General features: G+C 31.9%; 2 protein-coding genes and 1 long non-coding RNA gene across 7 annotated transcripts; all 3 read right to left on the reverse strand.

Moving 5' to 3' along the window:
* Window positions 1–1,177: 1,177 nt before the first annotated feature.
* LOC11424327 (elongation factor 1-alpha) lies at window positions 1,178–3,506 on the reverse strand. 2 transcript variants are annotated; one of them, XM_024773445.2, is made up of 3 exons: window positions 3,370–3,506; window positions 2,466–2,956; window positions 1,178–2,373 (listed from the first exon to the last, which is right to left on the reverse strand). In XM_024773445.2, exons 2-3 carry the CDS (start codon window positions 2,931–2,933, stop codon window positions 1,492–1,494), a joined length of 1,350 nt encoding a protein of 449 aa, XP_024629213.1. In that variant the 5' UTR covers window positions 2,934–2,956; window positions 3,370–3,506; the 3' UTR covers window positions 1,178–1,491. The 2 variants fall into 2 exon arrangements, with proteins under 2 accessions (XP_024629213.1, XP_003627053.1); XM_003627005.4 differs by having other exon boundaries at window positions 3,360–3,500.
* A 4,865-nt stretch (window positions 3,507–8,371) lies between these two features.
* Window positions 8,372–14,775, reverse strand: LOC11430414 (uncharacterized). 4 transcript variants are annotated; one of them, XM_024773726.2, is made up of 6 exons: window positions 14,578–14,775; window positions 13,032–13,092; window positions 11,528–11,556; window positions 10,183–10,476; window positions 9,335–9,480; window positions 8,372–9,176 (listed from the first exon to the last, which is right to left on the reverse strand). In XM_024773726.2, exons 4-6 carry the CDS (start codon window positions 10,474–10,476, stop codon window positions 8,591–8,593), a joined length of 1,026 nt encoding a protein of 341 aa, XP_024629494.1. In that variant the 5' UTR covers window positions 11,528–11,556; window positions 13,032–13,092; window positions 14,578–14,775; the 3' UTR covers window positions 8,372–8,590. The 4 variants fall into 4 exon arrangements, with proteins under 4 accessions (XP_024629494.1, XP_024629488.1, XP_024629491.1 ...); XM_024773720.2 differs by having other exon boundaries at window positions 10,814–11,556; window positions 14,578–14,774; XM_024773723.2 differs by lacking the exons at window positions 13,032–13,092; window positions 14,578–14,775 and adding an exon at window positions 11,626–12,078 and having other exon boundaries at window positions 10,814–11,556.
* Window positions 14,776–16,290: 1,515 nt separating this feature from the next.
* Window positions 16,291–21,688, reverse strand: LOC120577377 (uncharacterized). The gene is made up of 7 exons (XR_005643446.1): window positions 21,611–21,688; window positions 21,169–21,501; window positions 21,030–21,053; window positions 20,722–20,744; window positions 19,152–19,270; window positions 16,885–18,773; window positions 16,291–16,797 (listed from the first exon to the last, which is right to left on the reverse strand). It is a non-coding gene; the product is annotated as an uncharacterized lncRNA (long non-coding RNA).
* Window positions 21,689–22,951: the final 1,263 nt, after the last annotated feature.

The raw sequence follows: 22,951 nt of genomic DNA on the forward strand, positions 1-22,951 counted from the left end.
TACTTTAACCACAATGATGAAAAAGGCAGATGACTTTATAATTATACTCATCCAAGTAGATATGATATATATGATTCAAGCAAATATGATTAGAACAAATGAAATAAATATTTATGAAAATTAAGTTTACCTTATCAATCTCTTTGTTTACATGTTTCAAATACATCATTGTTCTTTTGTTTATATGTTTCAAATACATCATTGTTCTTTTGTTTATATGCTTCAAAGACATCCTTGTTCTTTGATAATGCTTCCTCAAATTCAAGGCATGTTTGAGAACAAACAATTGTAGTAATGTATAAACATTAAATCAATTTTATGTTGTGACTCCTTGCATTGTGACTCGAGCGTATCTCTGACAGCAAGAGCTACAAAAAGAAAGGAAACAGTCGATGAACAAAAATTCATCACAGATTAAGCGCTGCCAGATATTCAAGATTCCAAGAAAGTGTCTTCAAAGATATACCATTTTCCCAAACAGTATTTCTCAAAACAAAACAAAAGCTTACCCAACACTCCATTATAGCCCAAATTAAAATTAGTAAAACAAAATTGTTACCATGTTTAGATGATCACTTAAGAAAATAACATGATCATACACTTACAAATATAAGAGGCAATACATGTAGAAGAAATAGTAATGCAATCCTAATTATACAAGGCCAATTTCTTGATTAAAGTGAAAATCCCTTGATTATCCTAGTATTAAACTACACTGGTATGAACTATGGAGTCCGATAATTTTATCGGAAATATGAAGGTACTGCTAGTAACATGAAGGGTATGATTGGAAGAAAAGAACTACACCAAAACTATGAATTCCTTTAATATATCAGTATAGATTAATAATTAAAAATAAAAATATACTAGTAACATGACACCGTCAGACCTTTGTAACTTGAACTGGTATCTCCCCCTGTTTCAATGTCCCGTACCATTTAATTACCTTGGTATAATATTCGAATCACATATACTAATATAACATTGGCATTAGGCAAAGATAACTGCTGTAAATTTGGGGGTTCCTACTTAGCAAATGTAAATTTTAGACAAGAATAACAAATTATCAAAGCATTATGGAAGTGACGTTCAAAAACGCTCCTGACATTCTCGGCCAACTAATTGTCTAGAGCAATCAGAGACACCCGGCAAGAACATAAAACATTACACCAAGAAGTAAATACACAAATAAAGAGTTGATATTCAAAACAAAATCAGGCTCAGCATGTTCAGAAACTTGATGTCAACAAAATCCAAGTGTTCACATTAGACACAATAATTAAAGCATAAAACGAAAAAGAAATAGCCCTGCCACAGTCAATCTAGAACCGAGTTCTAGGAACAAAAACTGATATGACAGTGCAGACTTGACACTTAACCTGCAAAACAAGTTTACTAGACAAGGTATAGAAATACTCAGGACCAAAGACTAATTATTATTGTAATAACGACGATGCACTTTCTATTTAAATTTAGATCATCCTGCACAATTCACTTCTGCAATGCCGATTTAGTGATACTACCTCCTGCACCAGGATCCTTCTTCTTCACAGCCTTAATGACTCCAACAGCCACTGTTCGACGTATGTCTCTGACAGCAAAACGGCCGAGTGAAGGATAATTAGAAAAAGTCTCTACCACCATGGGCTTGGTGGGAATCATCTTAATAATGCCAGCATCACCATTCTTCAGGAATTTGGGCTCATTCTCAATTACCTTACCAGAACACCTGTCAATCTTGGCTAGAAGCTTATCAAACTTGACAGCAGTGTGGGAGGTGTGGCAATGAAGAACAGGTGTATAGCCATTTCCAATCTGGCCAGGGTGATTCCTGATGATAACACATGAGATGAAGTTATCTGCCTCCTTGGCTGGGTCATGCTTGGAGTTTGAGACAACATAGCCTCGCTTGAGATGCTCAGCAGACACATTCTCAACATTAAATCCCACATTGTCACCAGGAAGGGCCTCAGTGAGATTTGTATGGTCCATTTGCACAGACTTTACTTCAGCTTGCAGCCCAATCGGGGCAAAAGTCACCATCATTCCAGGTTTCAAGACACCGGTCTCAACACATCCCACAGGCACAGTTCCAATTCCTCCAATCTTGTAGACATCCCGAAGTGGTAATCGGAGAGGCTTGTTTGATGGCCTATTAGGCTCGTTGATTTGGTCAAGAGCTTCAAGAAGGGTGGGACCCTCGTACCAGTCAAGATTAGAAGAACGCTCAATCAAGTTATCTCCCTCAAAACCAGAGATGGGAACAAATGTAATTTTTTTAGGGTTATAGCCAATCCTCTCCAAAAAGTGTGAAAAACCTTTCACAAATTCTTCATACCTATACTTGGAGTATTTGGGTGCAGTGGCATCCATCTATCAAGATAGATGAAAATTAGTAATTATATAAATGAATAATAAAAATAATAATTAAAATACAACTTTGAAGGGGCTGAAAATATAAATACCTTGTTGTAGCAGCAGATCATTTGCTTCACACCAAGGGTTAAAGCAAGGACAGCATGTTCATGGATCTGACGAACCCTAGAAATAGCAGTTTCAGAGTCAGATCCAATAGTAGTAGAATCATATACGAGAACAGCACAGTCAGCTTGGGATGTTCCGGTGATCATGTTCTTAATGAAATCTCTGTGTCCGGGGGCATCAATGAGAGTGCAGTAGTACTTGGTTGTCTCAAACTTGGACAGAGAAATGTCGATTGTGATACCTCTTTCACGCTCAGCCTTGAGCTTGTCAAGCACCCAAGCATATTTGAATGAACACATGTTTATCTCAGCGGCTTCTTTCTCAAATCGCTCAATGACATCCTTTTTAATACCTCCAAGCTTGTAGATCAAATGACCAGCAGTGGTTGACTTCCCAGAGTCGACATGACCAATAAACACAATATTAATACCAACCTTTCCTTTATCCATTATTGCACCTTAATCTTGGAATTCTGCCAATTCAACACAGAAAACAACAGGACATAAGTAAAATAAATTACTTTCAGTATGCTAGCTACCAACAAAACAAAAGAATAACATTTTGACAAGTCAAAAAAAGCAAAACCAATGATAACCTATGATACATAGGTACAGGGTAAAAAATACAGCAAATTTTAAAAAATCGAATACTCTCACTGCACAGCATAATCGAAAAACAAACATGTACAACAACAGAAACTGTGCTTTTTCTAGTATGTTATGTTAAGAAAACATAAACGAATATCACTATATCTATCTGGATTCAGAATAACAACGGTTATAAATAAGACACATAAGCCAAGTATTATTAACATAATCGAAAAGAAAGAGCAGAAAACAAAGAAACAAAACAATATCTAACGATCATATACATACAATCGCTTACGAGTCGGGACGATACGAAATTGAAGAAAAAGAAAGCTTGCCCTGGAAGGAAGAGAAAGATTGTAGAGAGGAGCAGATTGGTTCCATATATATATATATATTCTCACCGTCTCTCCCCTCTCTCTCTCTCTCTCTCTCACATAAGTGATAACTGATGTCCAACTCTTTCATCACGGGATTTATAGTGGAAATTTGTTTTTTTTTTTTTTTTTTTTTTAATAATAAATAAATTTACTCATTTAAACATGTTTTTACATCATGTTAAAAAACTATACAACTCTCTCCACTCTCATTCAATAAATTTATGTTAAAAAAAAAAATTATATGTATAACTTTATACAAAATTATATGTATCAAAAGATTTTGCAGGGACTATTTCTCTAATAAATGGGTTCAGTCATCATGTGTGACGTGTGCAAATCATCACAAAAGTGGAGCAAGGGACCAAAATCAAAATGAGGCATATTTGCAGGAACCAAAAACAACAAATTATTTTTACAGGGACTAAAACCAAAACGAGGCATATTTGCAGGGACCAAAACTATATTTTAGCCATAATATATTTATAACACCATTTGTTAGTGAAAAAAAGATTACAACATCATTTTGTAAAGAGTTTCGGTAAAAACTTTATCATTAAAATCGATGGAATAAAATCATGACGAAGAAAAAAAGTGGGTTTTTTTTTCTAGATTACCCTATCTTATTTAGAGGGTATTTTACCCTCTCATGATATCAACCAATCAAAATGTAATATACATTGACAACATTAAATGTCATAAATGAGTCAATTCTTTTCTAAAAAAAGAATCAATTTTAATCATAATGTAACTTTTAATACTTTTAATTTTTATTTAATTATAAACATCATTACATTGGAGATCATTTATCTTATTTATTTGTTACATTTGGGTCCTTTATCTTTATTTTTTCCCGCTTAGGTCTTTTATCTCTTATAAAAGCACATATACATCATTTTTCTCATTTTTTTATTAAAAAAAAATACATAATTTTATTTTTTAAAATATCTTTTTATTAAAAATGAAACAAATCCAGAAATATGATGAAGATGTTCATCATCTTCATCTTCTTCCTTTGAATCTTCATCATTTTCATTTAATCAAAAAAATTTCTACACAAATATATCTCAAAATATCATGAATTAATGTTATATTCATCTCAAATATTCTTTTAAACACAAAATCAAACCCCTATAGAGAAAGAGATTTAGTTTCATCACAAAAAAAAAATTAGTTATATAAATTGTCACGCTGTATATTATTATCGTGAGAATTGACGTTATTTTCAGTACAACGTCAGATATGATGACTTGATTTTTCTTTTTGATTTGATTTTTCTTGGTTGTGAGGTAATTAATTATAACAATTGAGTAAATCATCTGTTGCTAGCAGGTGTTGCCGCTGTGATGTTGTGGAAGTTTGCTACCATTTTTTTGGTTGCTGCTGAGATGGTTATGTGATGAGGCTTTTGTTCTTTTATTTGGACTTAAAGACTTTTGCTGATAGTGAGACAGGTCTATGCGTGTTAACAGATTTTATTAGGTTGACTGCTTAAATAAAAAAAATAAGTCACGATACCTGACGCGGTTCTAGAAACAACGACAATTCTCACGATAATTGAAAATTGCGGCAATTTGGAACGACAAAATTGAACAATCAAAATGGGAAGAAGAATGAAAAAGAAACAAAAATTGATCAATATGGAAGATTAAAGAAGAAGAAATTTGAAAGAATGAGATGTTTTTGTTCTCACGTTCGGGGTTCTAGAATGGAAGAAATTTTATGAATGTAAATGATGAATTTAAGAACATCCAGATGAAAGAAATTTGATGTAAAATTTTATTTGTTATCAGTCTTGTAGTGTAAATTAATTAAGATTGAACACCTTAATATAAAAAAAATAAATTAAATAATTTGTTGTTTCAAAAAAAAAATTTAAAAAAAAATTAAAAGTATTAAAAGTTACCTTATGATTAAGATTAACTCTCCTTAAAAAAAAAATTAAGATTAACTCTTTTATTTTTAGAAAAAATCTACTCATTTATTTGACATTTAATGTTACCTATGTATATTACATTTTGATTGGTTGATATCATAAGAGGGTAAATTACCCTCTAAACAAGAGAGGGTAATGTAGGCCTAAAAAAAAAGTGTATAACACATATTAGACACACGAGAATTTTTAAAAGATTTTGTGTAAGATGATTAGATTAAAACAACAAAGATAGATATTTTCTTGTAAAAAAAAGCTTAATTGCATGTTTGATCCCTTATGTTTATTTTAGTTTTTAAATTGATCCCTTATGTTTTAAAAGTTTTAAGTTGGTCTCTTACGTTTTAAAGGTTTCAAGTTGGTCCAAAATGTTACTCACATTGAAATAAGTTAGTCCCTTCCGCGACATGATACTGAGTTTAATAAAACATAAAAAATTAAAAAAAAATGTTTTAAAATTGGTTTTCTAAATAAGTTAAGTTTCATCACCCACATTGTAAATCCAAATCTTTAAACGTTAAGTGACTGAAGGGACTAACTTATTTCAACGTGAAAATGTTTTTGACCAACTTGAAACTTTTAAAACATAAGTGACCAACTTGAAACTTTTAAAACATAAGTGACTATCTTGAAACTTTTAAAACATAAAGGATCAACTTGAAAACTAAAATAAACATAAGGGATCAAACATGCAATTAAGCCAAAAAACAAAGATAAATACTAATTTTTTTTCTTATTTTGGTTTATACAAAAGAGAAAACAAATTAAATCTTTTTTGGTAGTGGTTGGGGTTTGAACACCAACCTTACATATTTTATGTATTGTACCAACCAACTGAGCTAAGCTCCCGAGGACAAAATAATATTTTTAAAACAAATTAAATCTAATCTAAGCTATAGATACTTCTTAGAGCCTGCTTGAAACACTTCCCAACAACTCTTTTTTAGTTTTTAAAAATTTGAAAATTAAAAACTTTTTTGCTAAACTATTTTTTAAAATTACAGTTTTGGAAACAGTTTTGAATTTTTTAGTTTGGAGGACTAAAACTAAAACATGTAAAAGGATAACTATTGTGAGAAGATGACTTATATATTTCAAAAACTGAAAACAAAAACTATTTCAAACAGTCTCTAAATCTTTTTGTTTGTTTCCTTCAAATAAAACTTTTTGTTTGTTTTGGAAATAAGATATGAAAAATAACTAACCTAATCTAAATTCCCTAAAAAAAACTAACCTAATCTAAATAAAAGCAAATGAAATCCAATCCTAATCATGCAGTAGGTCCATTTTCTTGTGGTAGGTCATCTGATCCTAATCCTAAGAAGAAAACAAATCTACCTAAATAAAAGAAAAATTAAAAGCTAACATAGTCTTGAAAGATTTAAATTAGTCTATTTCGTGAGTTTAACTCGGTTGATAGAGATAATGCATAACATACATAAGGTTTGGGGTTTAAACTCTGACCAAATAAAAAAAATCTAAACTAGTCCTAGAAATTTGGGGTGAAAGAGATATGAAACGGGAAATCATTCATCATATTTTATAGGGTTAAATATGTTTTTGGTGCCTACATTTTTCCCTCCTTTGACAAATCGTCTTTACATTTCAATAAATGTTTTTAAAATCCCTACATTTTTCCTCCGTTAGCACAAATAGTCCCTGCTGTCAAATAATTAACGAGAAGTTGACGTGGCAGCTAGTGGACCCCATTCTTTTAAGGGTTAAATATGTTTTTGGTCCTTATATTTTGCATGACTTTGAAGAATAGTCTTTACATTTCAATAAATGTTTTTAAAATCCCTACATTTTTTTACCGCTAACAAAATTGGTCCTTGTCGTCCATTTTCGCTGACCGGACAAACAGAACATGCCACATAGATGCCATCAAGGACATTTTAGTAATTTTCCAATAAAGTGCAGGGGGATAATTTATGGAATAGATGTACCGGTACACCTTAATTTAAGGGTGTACCGTATAAACTCCCATTACAATTACCTCAATGGTGTGTTTAATCTCCCATTCAACAGCAATTTTCTCTCCAATGGCATGTTTAATGAGTGTTGAATTGGAAGAAAGAGGAGAGAGAGGATGAATAGATTCAATTGTGTTGAATGCAGTCCGGAATGCCACGCGGCGCGCTGCAATTGGCTGAAAAATGGCGCGTGTAGCACACGCGCCGGTAGGGCGCATGAGTGGTCAGAGACGCGGAGAGAGAAACGACTTTTGAATAGGTATGGACACGTGGCGCGTTTTAATTGGTTGTCCGGATTCTTATAATTTTAATAATTGGACCTCAATTATTTCGTTGTAAATTAATTTAAAATAAATAAATAAAAATATCAAAATTCATGATTTTTTTTCCTCTATAAATAGAGACTTGGTTCATTTGATTTGGACACAGAAAAAAAAAACCAAGTTTTTCACTATCTTCTTATTATTATCTTTCTATTAGCAAACTAAGTGAAGTTTTAATCTTATTTTTAGTGAAATGGATCCCAATAATAAATAAATTATTTTACAATTTTTTTTCTTCCAAAAATACTAAAAATAAATAGTTAATTGTATTATTTTAATTTAATTATAATCGATAATTTTATGTAATTATAAAAACAAAAATTAAATAAGAATAGAAAATAAAAAGTGGTGGGGTATAGTGTTGAATGAAAAACCATTGGAGATGATAAAAGTTGAATGAGTGTTGAATAAGAGAGAGAAAATAATTTGGAGTGTTGGGAATTGAAAAAGTGAGTGTTGAATGGTGTTGAACCATTGGGGATGGTCTTAGTCACACAAGTAATAGTATATTCGATTGAAAGATGGAAGGAAACGGGAGAGAATTATATATAAGATAGGTCCTACGTAGATTTTCATAAACAAAGTACGAGAAACCCATGATTACTTCATTTTTTAAGTCAATCAGCATGATCCACTATCAACAGTCAAACACCTAACAAAACCTGCAACAAAATGTATGAGAAAAAACAGAACATTTACTTTTTTAAATCGAAACATTGTCTCAATTCAACGGTAAACATGGTTTGGTTTCAAAACAACAAAACATCTGTTCTTAACAATCCGCTTTACAGCATCAGAAGTATGACATGATAAAATTGTTCAAAACAATCAGCTTTACAACATCAAATGACAACAGAATGAATGACAAAAGATAAAATGGACCAGAACAAAAACAGCTTAAGCCAACAAGAGTTCAGGGAAGTTTCAGATGATCCTTGACTGCTTTCACCTTGTCATCTACGTCGTTAACTCTCTTACCCAATCGCAACTCCATTGCTCCAACAACATCATCTACTTTCTGTCCAAGCCTGGACTCTGTATCATCTAGTTTTTTTCCCAGCCTTGTTTCCATAGCATCAAACATACTTTGAAGATCAGATGGTGCATGCTGCTGAGCTATTGAGTGTTGTGTTTGTTCATGTTGTGGCACTCTGGCCTGGCTACAATGAGGATGTTGTGAAGGTGCAAGCTGTGGCACTCTTACCCGCAGAGGAGATTGTTCCACTGGCAGATTAGCATCAGGATGTCGATGTAAGAATTGAGGATTAGGGACAGTAGGAGGTGGACCTTTCTCCAATCTAATTTCTTCCCATGGGGTCGGGGTCTTCTTTTTGTTGCAACTTACTCTAATTTTAGAGATTTTTTGCACAATCGCAGCTTTATTGCGATGATACAAGTGAGTTCCTAGAATAGGATGATTCACAATTCGATTAACATCTTCGTTGAGATAGTAACAGCCGCACAATACAGCATCATTCTCGACATTGCTATAACTGGAACTACAATAACAAAGCAAAAATAGTTAGAAAAAGATGGCTGCACAAAAGAACCCTATCCTCATTAGCATACCAATGGGAAATACAAAAAACAACGCAGAAATGTGAAAACATGGAAAACAAAAGGCTGCCTTTCAACTTACATAGGCCTGGCAACTTACCCAGAACGAGGAACAACAGTAATATCATTAGCATACACATCAGTAGAAACCATCATGTTCGAAAGCTGAGGTCCAGAAAATACCACCATCTGCCTGTCACCTTCATGTGGAGGCACTCCAAATTGACTAGATGAACCAGAGGGCATCTAATAAAAATTAAACAATACAAAAATTAGGCCAATTGTGAGTTTGAAGTTTGATTATACAAATTAAAGACATACATAAAGTGATTTAAACAAACAGACAGACTATTACAATAGTCCCCACAACACTAGATTTGTATCTCACTATCTTCCCCAACCATTCTCTCTCCCACATGTCAGTCTCTCTCACCCACTATATTCCATATTTACCTCCATCATTTACCAGTTAGAATGTGATAAAATATAACTGTTTACTGAAACGGAAAATCCATATTGTACAACTTTGGTTGCAGCCAAATAATCCATATTGTACTTTAGTTGCAAACTGAGGATTTAAACAAACAGGAGTAATACAACCCTAAATGTATCCTGATAAAAATAAAAATTTACCACTAGCAAAAAACAAAATGTAACAAAACAAATGAAATTTGTTTCAGATTACAGACACATTTTATGAGTTTTTATTAGTTTTTCAAAAAAATAAATTGGAAGTGTAAAATAATCAGTGAGGGTTGATCGTTTATTGATAATAGTTCAAGAAAACCTAACCGTGGATAAAATCAAAAATAACCAGATGATCAAATAACACTAACGTTAACAGAATAGTTGTGTAAACTCAAAATGTATAAAAAAAGAAAAAAAATATATATAAGTAGGGTTGAGATTTTGCAGAATGAAGTCTTAAAATAAAAATAAAAAACTCACAGCAGTAGAAGGGGTATCCATGTATAAAATCTGATCAACATCCATATCTCCACTAGAACCCAAACCTGGAACTTCTACAGACTCGATCATTCTTGAAAGTTCATCGTCAGCCAACAACTCGTCAATGAAGCCATCACCAATACTACCAACATCCATATTTAGACTAGAACCCAACCCTGCAGCTTCATCGTAAGACAACTGGTGATTGAAACTACTATCACCAATACGACCTTCAACACCTTCATCAGGAGATTTATCCAAGGGACTTGGATCGCTGCTAGAATTTTTTGACATCTAAACAACATTAAACAGTAAAATAAATTAAATTTGACAGGGGAAAAGAAAACGATAGTGTACAAACCAAGGACTACCAACAAAAAATCAATGGACCAAATAGTGCACCATTCACTTGTTTTAAAAATGTAGAATAAAGAACACTATAGTTCAAGAAGACTGCCCAAAGTAGTGTGTCAAAACAGGATTAAAATTTAGCAGAGAACAATTAATCCAAGATGCTTACAGAAGTTAAGAACACTTTCAGAATTTATCAGAATAAGAATGCAGAATCAAATAAAAAAGAAAAACAACGATCACCATGTTTCAAGAAAAATATATGAAATCAGTGACTCACCGTGGGAGAAACAGATGATGGACGATTAACTTGGAAGTGTGTGAGAGAAGAGAGAGAGAGAGAGCTATCAAGAATGGGATTTAGTTAGAGGTTGAAGAAGAGAGAGAAAAGTAGTTAGAGGAGAGAGAAAGAGAGGGAAAACAGAAATTGGAAAATGAAATGGAGTTAACAATCAGAATTGGGTTTATGGGTTTATAAGTACCAAATTAATAAAACAAGTCCAATTATTATCCCAATCCAATTACCCCTCTAAACAATGTGAACAACTTAGTTAATAAAAATTCTAAATGAAAATTGTTTTCAATAAAGTTGTTAAAAAATGTAATTGGTTTTCAATAAAAAATTAAGTTTTTTTTTCGGTCTAGATGAAATTAGTTTTCTATAAAAAATTAAGTTAGTTAAAAGTTTATAAATCAATTTAGTTTTTTGAAAAAAAGGAAAAAAAAAGAAATATTTATCAGATTACTAAAATAAAAAAATCGAGCTGGGAAAGAAAATTTGGGGAAAAAATATTTCTCAAAAAAGGTGGGCGTTATCTATAGAATGCATCGTGTGCGTATTTTTGTGTAAGTCATAGACGTGGATCCAATGTATACGAGATCCAAAAAAATGAAGTAAAGCTAGCCTCGGAACAAAGCTTCTAGTTCAAACCACAAACCAAAACGCCCTTAATGAATGAACCGTTCCAAATGATCCTGAGATGCACATTCTCACCTGCCGTCTGTTCTGCTTTCATCTGGGCCCTGAGATTAAATAAATAAATAAATAAAAAATTAGTAAACCATGGATTAAAAAGCCAAATAATCAAGCACCTCATTGATGCTAAAGCCCGAGGGACTGAGAACCCATGGATCTGAATTCTCATGTATCTGAGAACCTGAGTTAAAGTCATAATCTGTGAGAACTCGGGTATGATGTTCTAAAAAAAAAATCAAAGTAAGCTAAGTAGAGATCTTGTGGATCAAGATGTTTTCCCTTAAAATCAAACAAAAATCAAAATATAGACTTTGTATGATGTTCTCAGAAATAACAATTGTGTCTATAAAATAACACAGGGAGATTGGTTATTTTATCATCATCATTCAACATCATAAAACACAAAATATATGGAAGTTTAGAAGGAGGAAGGGGAAAAGTGATATTGTAGTATATTAATATTTTATAATGAAAACATTTCAACGAAAGATAATGAGAGAAAGCTGGGCAGCTGCGCAGAAATAAATAGGGTTGGGATGTTTGGATGGCTTGAGAAAATATTATATACTCCTGAAAATTGTTATGATGTTGGGATGTTCGCTAATGGGCCTTGGTGTGGCCTGCGAAAAAGAAAATTGTTTTTCTAACATGTGTTTTTTCTTAAAAGTACGTTGAAAATAACATCGTACCATTCCTACCATTCCATTACATTCCATCAATTTAAACATAGCCTAAAAGATGGACGGAGGTAACTTGAAGACTTAAATGGGGCGAAAATTAATAAGGGGACTAAATTGAAATCTCCTAATTATTTAAGGGACAAGTCATGTAATTAAGCCTAATAAAAAGTAGGCTTAATTGCACTTTTAATTCTCGTGTTTTGGCATATTCACGAAACTGGTCCTGCCCTTTTAAAATAGAACAAAACGGTCATTCAATTATCATTTTTATTGCATTTTTCGTCTTACCTCCTATTTTCAAACTCCAGAAACGCAAAGAAATGACAGATTATACCTACCTCCATGCTCAACCATGAAATCAACAAGGAATAAAACATGTGGACACAAGGAATCTATTATATTCAGCACACTAACCAATAAAACCCTAATTTGAAACATATCTTAGAAATTAGTTTTTTTTTGTTAGTGTGTTGAATAAAGTGGATTCTTTGTACCCACATGCTTTATTCCTTATTCCTTGTTTATTTCATGGTTGAGCATAGGGGGTAGGTCTAAAACTGTCATTTTTCTGCGTTTTTGGAGAATAAAATGGGGGGTAGGATGAAAAATGCAACAATAATTGAAGGACCGTTGTATTCTGTTTTAAAAATGCAGGACCAATTTCGTGAGTAGCCCAAAACACGATGATCAAAAGTGTAATTAAACATAAATACTCATTAATTTATACTACTGCTTAGCAATAGTTGAGGGTGAAACATTGTTCAGCAGGTGACCAAAAATCAGCACCGTTACTACGTGCCACGTGTAAGGTGCATCCAACACAACAGGGATCAAACACAAACCTCTGCTCCTGAAATCATTCTTCACTTCTTCGTTGACATTGACATTGTTATCTCCGTCCCCCTGAAATAACGCTCATACACAATTATAATCTCACTATGTCATCACAAACAAGACTTTGCTCAATGTCAACATTTTCAGTAAGGTAATAATACTCAGTATTGTCCATCAAGTGGACCCTCTCATCAAACCTTCACTGGGTACATATTTTGTTTGTTCATTTATAAAACAACATAAATAAATAAAATGTAGTTTTCTTTTCAGCTTATTATTACTCCAAAACATAAACAACAATATTTAATTTGAATAAAATATATTTGACTTTGTAACTCTATCAATTTAGGCACATGTTAAACATTAATTTTATTTTATTAACCGAAAGAATTTAATGAAAAAAATTAATACTTAAACATTTTAAGTAATAAATTAACACAATTTCCAATATTCTATTAGTGGAATTCTTAACACATACTTCCTTTGTCCCAAATTATATGACGTTTTGGGCATTTCACACGTATTTAAGAAATATAATTTATATTATATGGGAAAGAGATATTATGAGTTGTTTTATAAAATTGTCCTCAATAAATGATATGAGAAAGATAAATAAATGAAAAGAAAGAAGATAGAGTAATAAATAGTTAATGATATAATAAGAAAAATAACATTAATTTTTTATTGGTATTGTAAAGCGACATACAATTTAGGACAAATATTTTTTCTAAAGTGACATACAATTTGGGATGGAGTTAGTATTTTCCAATTGTTTATACTACCATTTTGTTACGGAGAGAATTATCATTTTGCAACTATTTTCTCAAAAATAATACTCCATCCGTCCCTAATTATAAGACTCTTTTGCTAAAATCACGGGAATTAAGAAAGTGGATATTTATATTAAAGTTGTTTGTAATCACTATTGTTTTTACAATTTTATCCTTAAGAGAGAGAGTTAGTTTATGTTTTCCATATGTTATTTATTGCTGATTGAAGAAAAATATGTATAATAAATAGGGGCATGTATATAAAGAAATAATTAATGTAGTTGGAAATAACAAAGGGGTCTTATAAAAAGGGACAAATTTTTTCTTCTCAAAATGGTCTTATAATTAGGGACGGATGGAGTATTACTGATTTGATCATCCTTTGACCATAAATAACATTATCATAGAATAACTAGTTACAAACCCGTGCTTCGCACGGGTTGAATTACCTATTTTTGGAAAATTTTGTTGTAGAGGAATGACTTATTGTAGGCAAACACATATTTATTAATTTGGTTAAAAGAAAACTGATTTAAATCATACATACTACATGCATATAATTCCGAAAATCTGTAAACGATAACATACGAAATTCAAGATGGGTCTACCATGCTTGTTAACTTAGATTACGAAGATTCTAAAGTACTTGTGCTTGATGGATTATAAAATTACATTTCCAAAATGATCTGAAAAATCAAGGATTAATATTTTCCCTTCACTTTGTTGTTTATGCAAAGGAGGTGAATCAAATATGCTCTTTTCATGCTTGTTAGAAGAAACAAACCTGGAAACCGAAGCTGCTCCATTAATATGTTTCAAAGCTGATCCATGACTTGATTTTCCCTTAGAATTCAAATTCTCCTTGTTCATCAAACTCTTATCATCTTTCAAATCAATCACATACCATTTCTCTTCAGAATTCTCTTTTAAATCTTTCGATTTCCCGGCGATCACGTCTCTAGCATCAGAACTTGTGAGATAGTTTTAGAGATTTTATAGAAATAACTTATTGAGCTTATCTCCAAGATAGCTTATTGAAATAAGCCTAAAAATATCTTATAAATTCATGAGCTTATTGAATAAAAACAAAACAACCATATTTAGAAACCTCAAAAACATAAATGGATAAAAAATAATCTGATGCAACTAAAATACTGCTCATAAAGAAGTCACATGTGAGATAGTTGGGAATGGATTCAAAAATGGAATTTTGAGAGAATGAGATGCTATAGTTAGTGGGGGGAGAAGAAGCTTTGTTTTCAAACTAAGAGGTAGTAAATAAAATTGATCATTGCGAGAATCCACTCAAGAAAGTTGAACCTGTTTCTTGTAATTTTTTCCCAGCATTATTTGTATGAGTAAGATCAAAGTTAAATCCACTGATTTCTCTGCATATTGCAGAAAATATATAATGCATCTTTACTTTCTTTGCTATTTGGAGCTTTATAAATTGAAATATTTCATCCTTTCACACAAAAATGAGATAAGAATTATAACATAAATAACATGTTACAAATGCATCAAGTTGAATCTCTTTAAGGCTATAAGAGTCAAAAAGGCTCAGGCAGGTTCTCAAATCCATTATCAAATAATAAGGAAACTTGATCACATTTGTCGTCATCACTAATCAGCCAAACTATGAAGATACAACAAAAATATTATTCAAGAAAGCAAATAAGGAAAAGTGGAAGATATTTCAGCCAATCAACTTCTCTATGTCATATATGTTCCGCTAAAGCTCCAAATTTGCTTCTTAATCATTTGACTCTAAATTTGCTAAATAATTTGATGCATCTATTTACATTTAGTCCACAAACATATTCCCATAAAACCATGAGTTTTAAGAGGAAACTTTATCATAGACCAATGTCAAGTTTAACCTCATAAAACGTTAAGAATAGCTAAAATTATAAGATTTCACCAAAACCAAACTCACCATAATAGTATCATAGTCTAGATATTTGGTCTTGTACAATTTTATAGCAGCTGTATTCAAATATGGTTCTGTCCCTGAATCACCTCCTAAGCAATTCATATTTAACCATATAGATAGAACAACAGAGCGGCAAAATGTAGCTCCACTGACCAAGAACTTAACAACCCTTCTAAATATGCACAAAGGAAGAAAAAATCAAATCTGATATCATGATAAGCGTAGTTCATCCAAATAAATTGTGCATTTGAACAAAACATGACTGTGAGTGGTTTCAATAGTGTATTTCACATCAATGGTGAAGGTTGTTTAAAAGTTACTATCTAGTAAAGATCAAATGTGAACCGATTGATCTTAAATCTCCAATATCAATCAATGTCCATATATTTAAGGATCTAAAAATAGTAATCAACCCAAACAATTATAACAATTAAATTAACTATGCAATGAAAATTAAGGATATTTTAGTGAAATTTTAGGAAAACTCACATCATAAGCTTCATTGATCAAGTGAAACTGCGCCCCACAATCTCTTCCTTTGCACTCATCTGGATGGTACTGAAACACAAACAAAACCCAAATATTCATCAAGAAAAACCTAAAACAAATCCAATTACGATGCCACATTTTTATATCTATTTAGAAAATGTGCAACTGCAGCCTATAAAAACAGATCAACATCAAACTCAACAATCAAAACAAAAGCATCAATTAGTGATTTTATTCATTTCTGTACATTGCACCTACAAAAGCATCAGTCACTTCTGGTGTTCAAGTTAAATGCCAACCATCTTATATGCCTAGTCATACTTTCTATTCACGCAGTTCAATAATAGACATCAACTATGGTTTTTGAGCCGGCAGCGCTACTTAGCCTAATTGTTTACATCAAAACATGACAGTAGAATTTGTATGCTCATCAAATCATCAATAGTAGAATATATCACACACCCCTTGTTTCTAGCAAGCAGAAGCAAAAAAAAAAAAAATCCCAGCTTTACAATGTATTTAACTTTTAGCTTCTTCACTTGCTATAACCAATCCTTGTATGCACTTTACATTTCAAATAACCTGCAAAAATGACAATAAATGCCTTACCACAAATTTACAATTACAGATAAACTGAACATTTAAAATCTCTGGAAAATGAACTCTTACCCAATAGCATAGTCAGAAATCCAAGCCACTCAAACCACCTCTATCATAGGATCACTATCTACAACTACTTGTCAACAAAATTTAGTTTGTATAATCTGCCTACTCAAATTTTTTTCAATTTACATTGAACTATTATCAATAGTGTATTTCATAAACCCATTTTTATCATAAACTGAACTGAAGCATATTCAAACCCAACTCTAATTCTCACAGTATACTTTTGATTTCTTCCGTCATCAACACACCTCAACATATAGGACTCACACACATTTAAAAAAAACCAATATATATGGCAACCAAGTTTCATATCCTAATCAACCAAGCCAAGACAAACTATTCCCTGTAATTTATTATTTTGTTAAACATACTCTAATATCATAGGTTAAATGCAGAATTTCAAATATGTGAATCAATTGAACCTCTTTCTATTCTCCTTCCATTTCTCTCTCTCATAGTAAACACCTTCCAGATAAAGGACTGAAATCACTTATGGACTAACCCTATTTATCTTGTAAAAAAAATGTTCCAAAGGAAAAATGAGCAAATTAATGAATATTGCACAAACACTATTTATCTTTATCAAATATTTATGAAAGCTTTACCAAGTATTGATTCATGAAAAGATATATTTTGTTCATGAGTTCAGGAAAACATTATTAAAATTAAGATGAAACTAATTGGAACCAATAATGTGCAAATTACGATTACATATTAGTCAAAATTATAAAAGCGAGCGCTGCCGTCATAGAATTAAAAATCTAAATAGTAACATTATTACTACCAGCCTTAAGATGTCTCATCAAATCACATATTTTTCTCATCAGTACTAAAAGAAATATGATTAGCAATATCAATTGACACTTAACATCAGTCATGTCCATATCTGCAGATTACTCTCTTTTGGCTTTTGAGTTCCATCCAATGGAAGCTTGCATTTTAATAGCATTCAAACATGACATAGAAGTAAATTTTTAGCACAACAAACTCTTATGAATTTCATAGAACTAAATGCATCTTCATATCAAAAGCAATGTCATTGATGAAGTACTCTTAACTGTTAAATCCAAATTTAAACAGATATATTACTAATTAATTAGACAATCAAGCTTCTCAAATATAAGCCATTCATACAATTGAAATAGAAACAAAATAAAAAAAATAGTAAACTTTCAAACTAAAAGCCTGACCACGGCAGGAGCTGTGTTCAAAACAATAAAAAAACCATTCTCATGTCATGCCCACTTAGGATTGCAAGAGTTATTTATCATAGTAGGTAAAGTTCAATATAGATGAAATATTCAAATATAGATTGTTGATGGATAATGGCCAAAATACATTCTCCTTAATATTTAGAATAACAAAACATAAAATAGTTTATAATAGATTTGGAACAAAGTACATTCATTCACCAAAATTGAAACATGGACCTGAAAGTATGATTAATCATTGCATTCTAGTCACCTCCATGCCTCATCCTATGAAATTATTACTACTAAAGTAACTTTGTATGAGTGATCTTCAACACACTTATTCAACCACATATTTATGTGCCCTTATCTAGTCACATTCCCACCCAAAATGGTAAAGTATGTTTCCTTTATAATTTAGTTACCCTTTTCTTCCTTCTCAAAACAGTCATACATGAAGTTAAGCTAATTTCATCCATAAGATACATACAGAAGAAACCCAATTCAGCAAACAATAGAAGTCAATTATCAGCGCATAATCAGATTACCTACAAAACTGTTCGGATTGAGCAGCATTTTCGCTCGCCAGCCTTCAATATCCAGAAGATAGAGTTCCGCGCTCATGAGATCTAAATCGTGCAACATGTTAACGAACTTGTCGGTATAGAAGCTCAGGGCTTGAAAACCACATTACCACTAAAACTGTTCAAAAACAAAAAGAGAGAGAGCATGAAAATAGGAAGGATAGTGGAATTGATGTGTTAAAAATAGTTTAAGACATAGTGGCAAGATCATCCATCCATAAAAGAGCACTATCTCAAGAAAATTGGACACCTATGCAAATATGTGGAGATAAACATCAAAAAAAGGATACATGAATATCAATTCTTGTCTGGATGATCAATTGAGCAACCAAAATGTAGAACCATAGTTTCAAGCAACTCTGACTAATGCATAAACTACAGAACTTTTACATCTTTTAAGATGATTTATTCAATAGATACAATACTTAATTTACCATATAGGACTTTAACAAAAGAATCAAAGTCAGATTCAATAATTGTGAGTCCAAATCAGTACCTAAAGGCAATTGAAGTCACCACCTCAAAGCCATAGATTCAGCCAAAGTGGGAAAGTGCTGCAAAACTCACTGCACCATGAAATGTTTTTCTGTTTTGCAAAGAGTCATCGCACGGAAGCTAGGAATAAAATAGAAATATGTCAAACAAAGTTATAACACCTCTAAAACACAAAAACAGTTTCTGCAAATATCTGTTTGGTTTATCTGATTGCTTCTTTTTTATCAAAACAGATATAGTTAAAAACAAAAGCTCCTTGAAGACATTCAGGTTTTTCTTAATAAAACTTTTAACTAATAAGCCTTGCTAACTCCTTAAAACAACCAATAAAAACATGCTAATAAATTACGAAACATGCATAATCAAAACTAACAATTCATTCCCTTGCAAACCATACATATACAACTCTTTTCCTGATAAAACTAAGGCAGATCAAATGACATTATCACTGGACTTGCCAGGAAATAATTGAATGCTACAGTTCAAGCTAATGCTCATCCAGATCAACCATATAAATTTGAAAATAATCTAAATGTATGAAAAGAAACAATGGTTGAGTACCCTTGTGTGTGCTTGTGCCTCTAAAAGATACATAGACAATAAGCACACAAGTGTGCATTACACTACACATGAATGAGCATGACATAGCTACATACCACTTTGACATATATTACTCAAACCAATTGGTGAGTTAAACATTCATCCCTATATATACAACAAACATTATGAACTTTGCCATAAAAACAGCTTCTGCAAATATCCCTAGGTAATTTGCACAAACTCCTCTTTCGATAAATTCTTCGTCTAAGTAACAAAATATCGAAAAATTACATGATAGAATCCATCTAGTTTCACATTCAACAATGTATTCTATCATTATAACCCCATTCTGAAACAAACACTACATTTCAACCAAATTTTGTATCAACAAACTCTCTTTTACGACAATGATTCACCCAAACACTATCTTTCACCCAAATTTTGCATCAAACACTACTATCATAACCTAATTCTGAGACAAACACTATCTCTCATAATATTCAGAATCCTTATCATGCAGAATTTATCAGCAATGACTTCACTGGTTTAAAAAAAAAATACCAAAATCATGATTGAATAGCAAACAAAAATAACACAAACAGCAACCAAATTTTTAAAATTTCTTAGTGATCAAACAAATGATATCAATGGCCATCTTTAAGATCAATAGACCAGAAACTCTAATTCAAATACCTCAAAATCTTTTTATTTGCTATTTAAAATCATAACAAAGTTCCATAGCCAACATGCATACATTTTCAAATTTAACCTAACTTGGAAAAGATATTTTCGAATCTCACATATCAACAAATTTTCAAAAATAGCTTAATCACAACTTATTGCTTTTGTCTCAAGATTTTGCAATTGTATCAAACACAGACCCAAAAACATATAAATCAATTTTAAGAAACATTATCCAACATTCATCAAAAAAATAAAACGGCACAAACAGAGCAAAATCACACAAAAACAAAACAAAAATATGAACAAATAATTGACATAAACAGCACCAACTCCCAGAATCACAAAACCTTATGCTTGATGACCAAGAAACCTGCAGAAGAAGATAAAAAACATACTCAGCACAAACCCAAAATCACAAAAAACAAAAAACAGAACAGAAAAATTAAAAAAATCCAACAAAAACAGAACATGCAAAACAATCAAAAAGAAAACACAAACTTTTAAGCTTGATGGCAAACAAACTTGAAAAAGAAGATAAAAAACAGAGTTAGAACAAAACCAAAGCACAACCAAACCAACAAAACACAAAATCACAATAAAATCAAAAAAATCGAACAAAAAAGGGCCATGCAAAGCAATAAAAAAGAACCCTGACCTTGAAAATTAATGGCAAACGAACCTGAGGAAGAAGATGAATTACAACCTTAGAACAAAACCAAAACACAAAAAAAAAAAAAAAACAATAAAACACAAACATGCAACACAATCAAAAGAAAAAGGAACCAGACCAGAACCTGTTGTGGAGAAAGAAAAGGGAACCGGACTCAAGTGATGAAAGACATGAATGAGGTAGTGGGAGGGAATGAACGAAATGAAGTAGTGGGAGTAGAGAAATTGAAATGGCACAACAACTCATATATATAGGGGAAAGAGAGCATTTTCTAATTTACCTAAATACCCCTATAAGGGCAAAATTGTAAAAAACAGGGACAAAAATTGTCCTATATAGTTTAGTAGATGAAGAATATTTTGAAATTGAACTTGTCAAGGTTGCAGGCATGGAGAGCACAGAACCTGAACTTGATCATGTAACCAGTAGCCTCGTGAAGCACCGAAGCTGTATCAGTCTGCACATGCAATTTCAATTTACAATTTCCAATTTTCAAAAACTAAATTCAATTCACTAATTCCCAAATTATAATTTTAATAACACTGGAAAATATACTACTAATTTACCTTGCCAAAGGGTGAAACATGTTGTAACGCTGCAATTCGTTCACCAAGCTTCTTTTTTTTTTTTAGGCTATTCAAAATAATAACAACGTAATAATAAAATCAAATTTAGTCAAAAAAATAAAACAAAATACAAAGATCAAATATGTTACATTTTTTAATATAGAAAAAGACTTGTCATCTTTGTTTAAGAATATTGTTGTGTTGATGAGAGAGACATGCAAATACATATTCAATCAACACCAACATCATTCTTAAATAAATAAAATACAGACATTGGATTTAGCTGTTGTCAAAGAATTGAAACCAGTGTTGGTTTGGTGGTTGCATGAAGAAGCAGAAGAAGAATCACTTGAAGTGATGATAGATTTCTGAGGAGTTAATATTACGTTGGTGGTTTCATCAATTTCGTTTTGATAGTTACCAAAACAAAGCATTTTGGGTGTGTTGTGAAGAGAGAAAAGAGAAACTGGTCCCAGTTGTTGTTGTTGTTGGTATGGTCAAATGGTCCATTACTTGAGGTTCATCTTTGGTTTCCATTACTTGAAGTTGAAATGGGATTGATGATTTCAAAGGTTGAAAAGGAAATGTAGGAGGGTTTAATGGAAGAGAAAATGAAAGAACAAGAGGGTTATTTAAAAGAGAGAGAAACAAGTGTTAATAAGTGGCAGGGAGGTAAGAGACATTTGTAATCACATTTGTGTCACTGGGATATGATATGTGTGAAACTATACTCAAAATGAAAAAAAATGTGAAGTTACTAATTGAACAACAAACATTTTTTGATCTATGGTCAGAATTGAAGAACAAATGTTTTTTGGTCTGTGATCAGTTTTTCAACAGTTAATCCATACGTTTTTTACACACTTTTTTTTTTACCACATTGATGGTGTTTACAACCTATATTACCAATCCCACCTATAAATACCCCTCCATACTTCCCTAATTCCTCACACCATATCACTTTCTCCCCCTCCTCACTCTCTCTCTCTCTCTCTCTCTCTCTCTCTCTCTCTCTCTCTCTCTCTCTCTCTCTCTCTCTTTTTCTTTTCCAGTTTCTCATTGGGGGCAAAAGTGATCAATCTTCTTCGGGGTAAAATAGTGAGTAGCCGACTTAGGGAAGTAATCAACCCTTGGGATAAGTTTAAATATCCTTTTTTAAACCCCAGAAACTTTTTACCGTTGGTAAAAATAATCTTCTTCGGGTAAAAAAAAAACCAGATTTAAATTTAGCTCAATGGTTGATGATGTATTTTCCCCAAGAAGGTTGCTCACTATTTTACCCCACAAAGATTTTTCACTTTTGCCCCCAAGAGGGAGAAAATAAGTAGAATAAATTAGTGA

This window comes from Medicago truncatula, chromosome 8, assembly GCF_003473485.1.
Source record: "Medicago truncatula cultivar Jemalong A17 chromosome 8, MtrunA17r5.0-ANR, whole genome shotgun sequence".
Lineage (NCBI taxonomy): Eukaryota > Viridiplantae > Streptophyta > Magnoliopsida > Fabales > Fabaceae > Medicago > Medicago truncatula.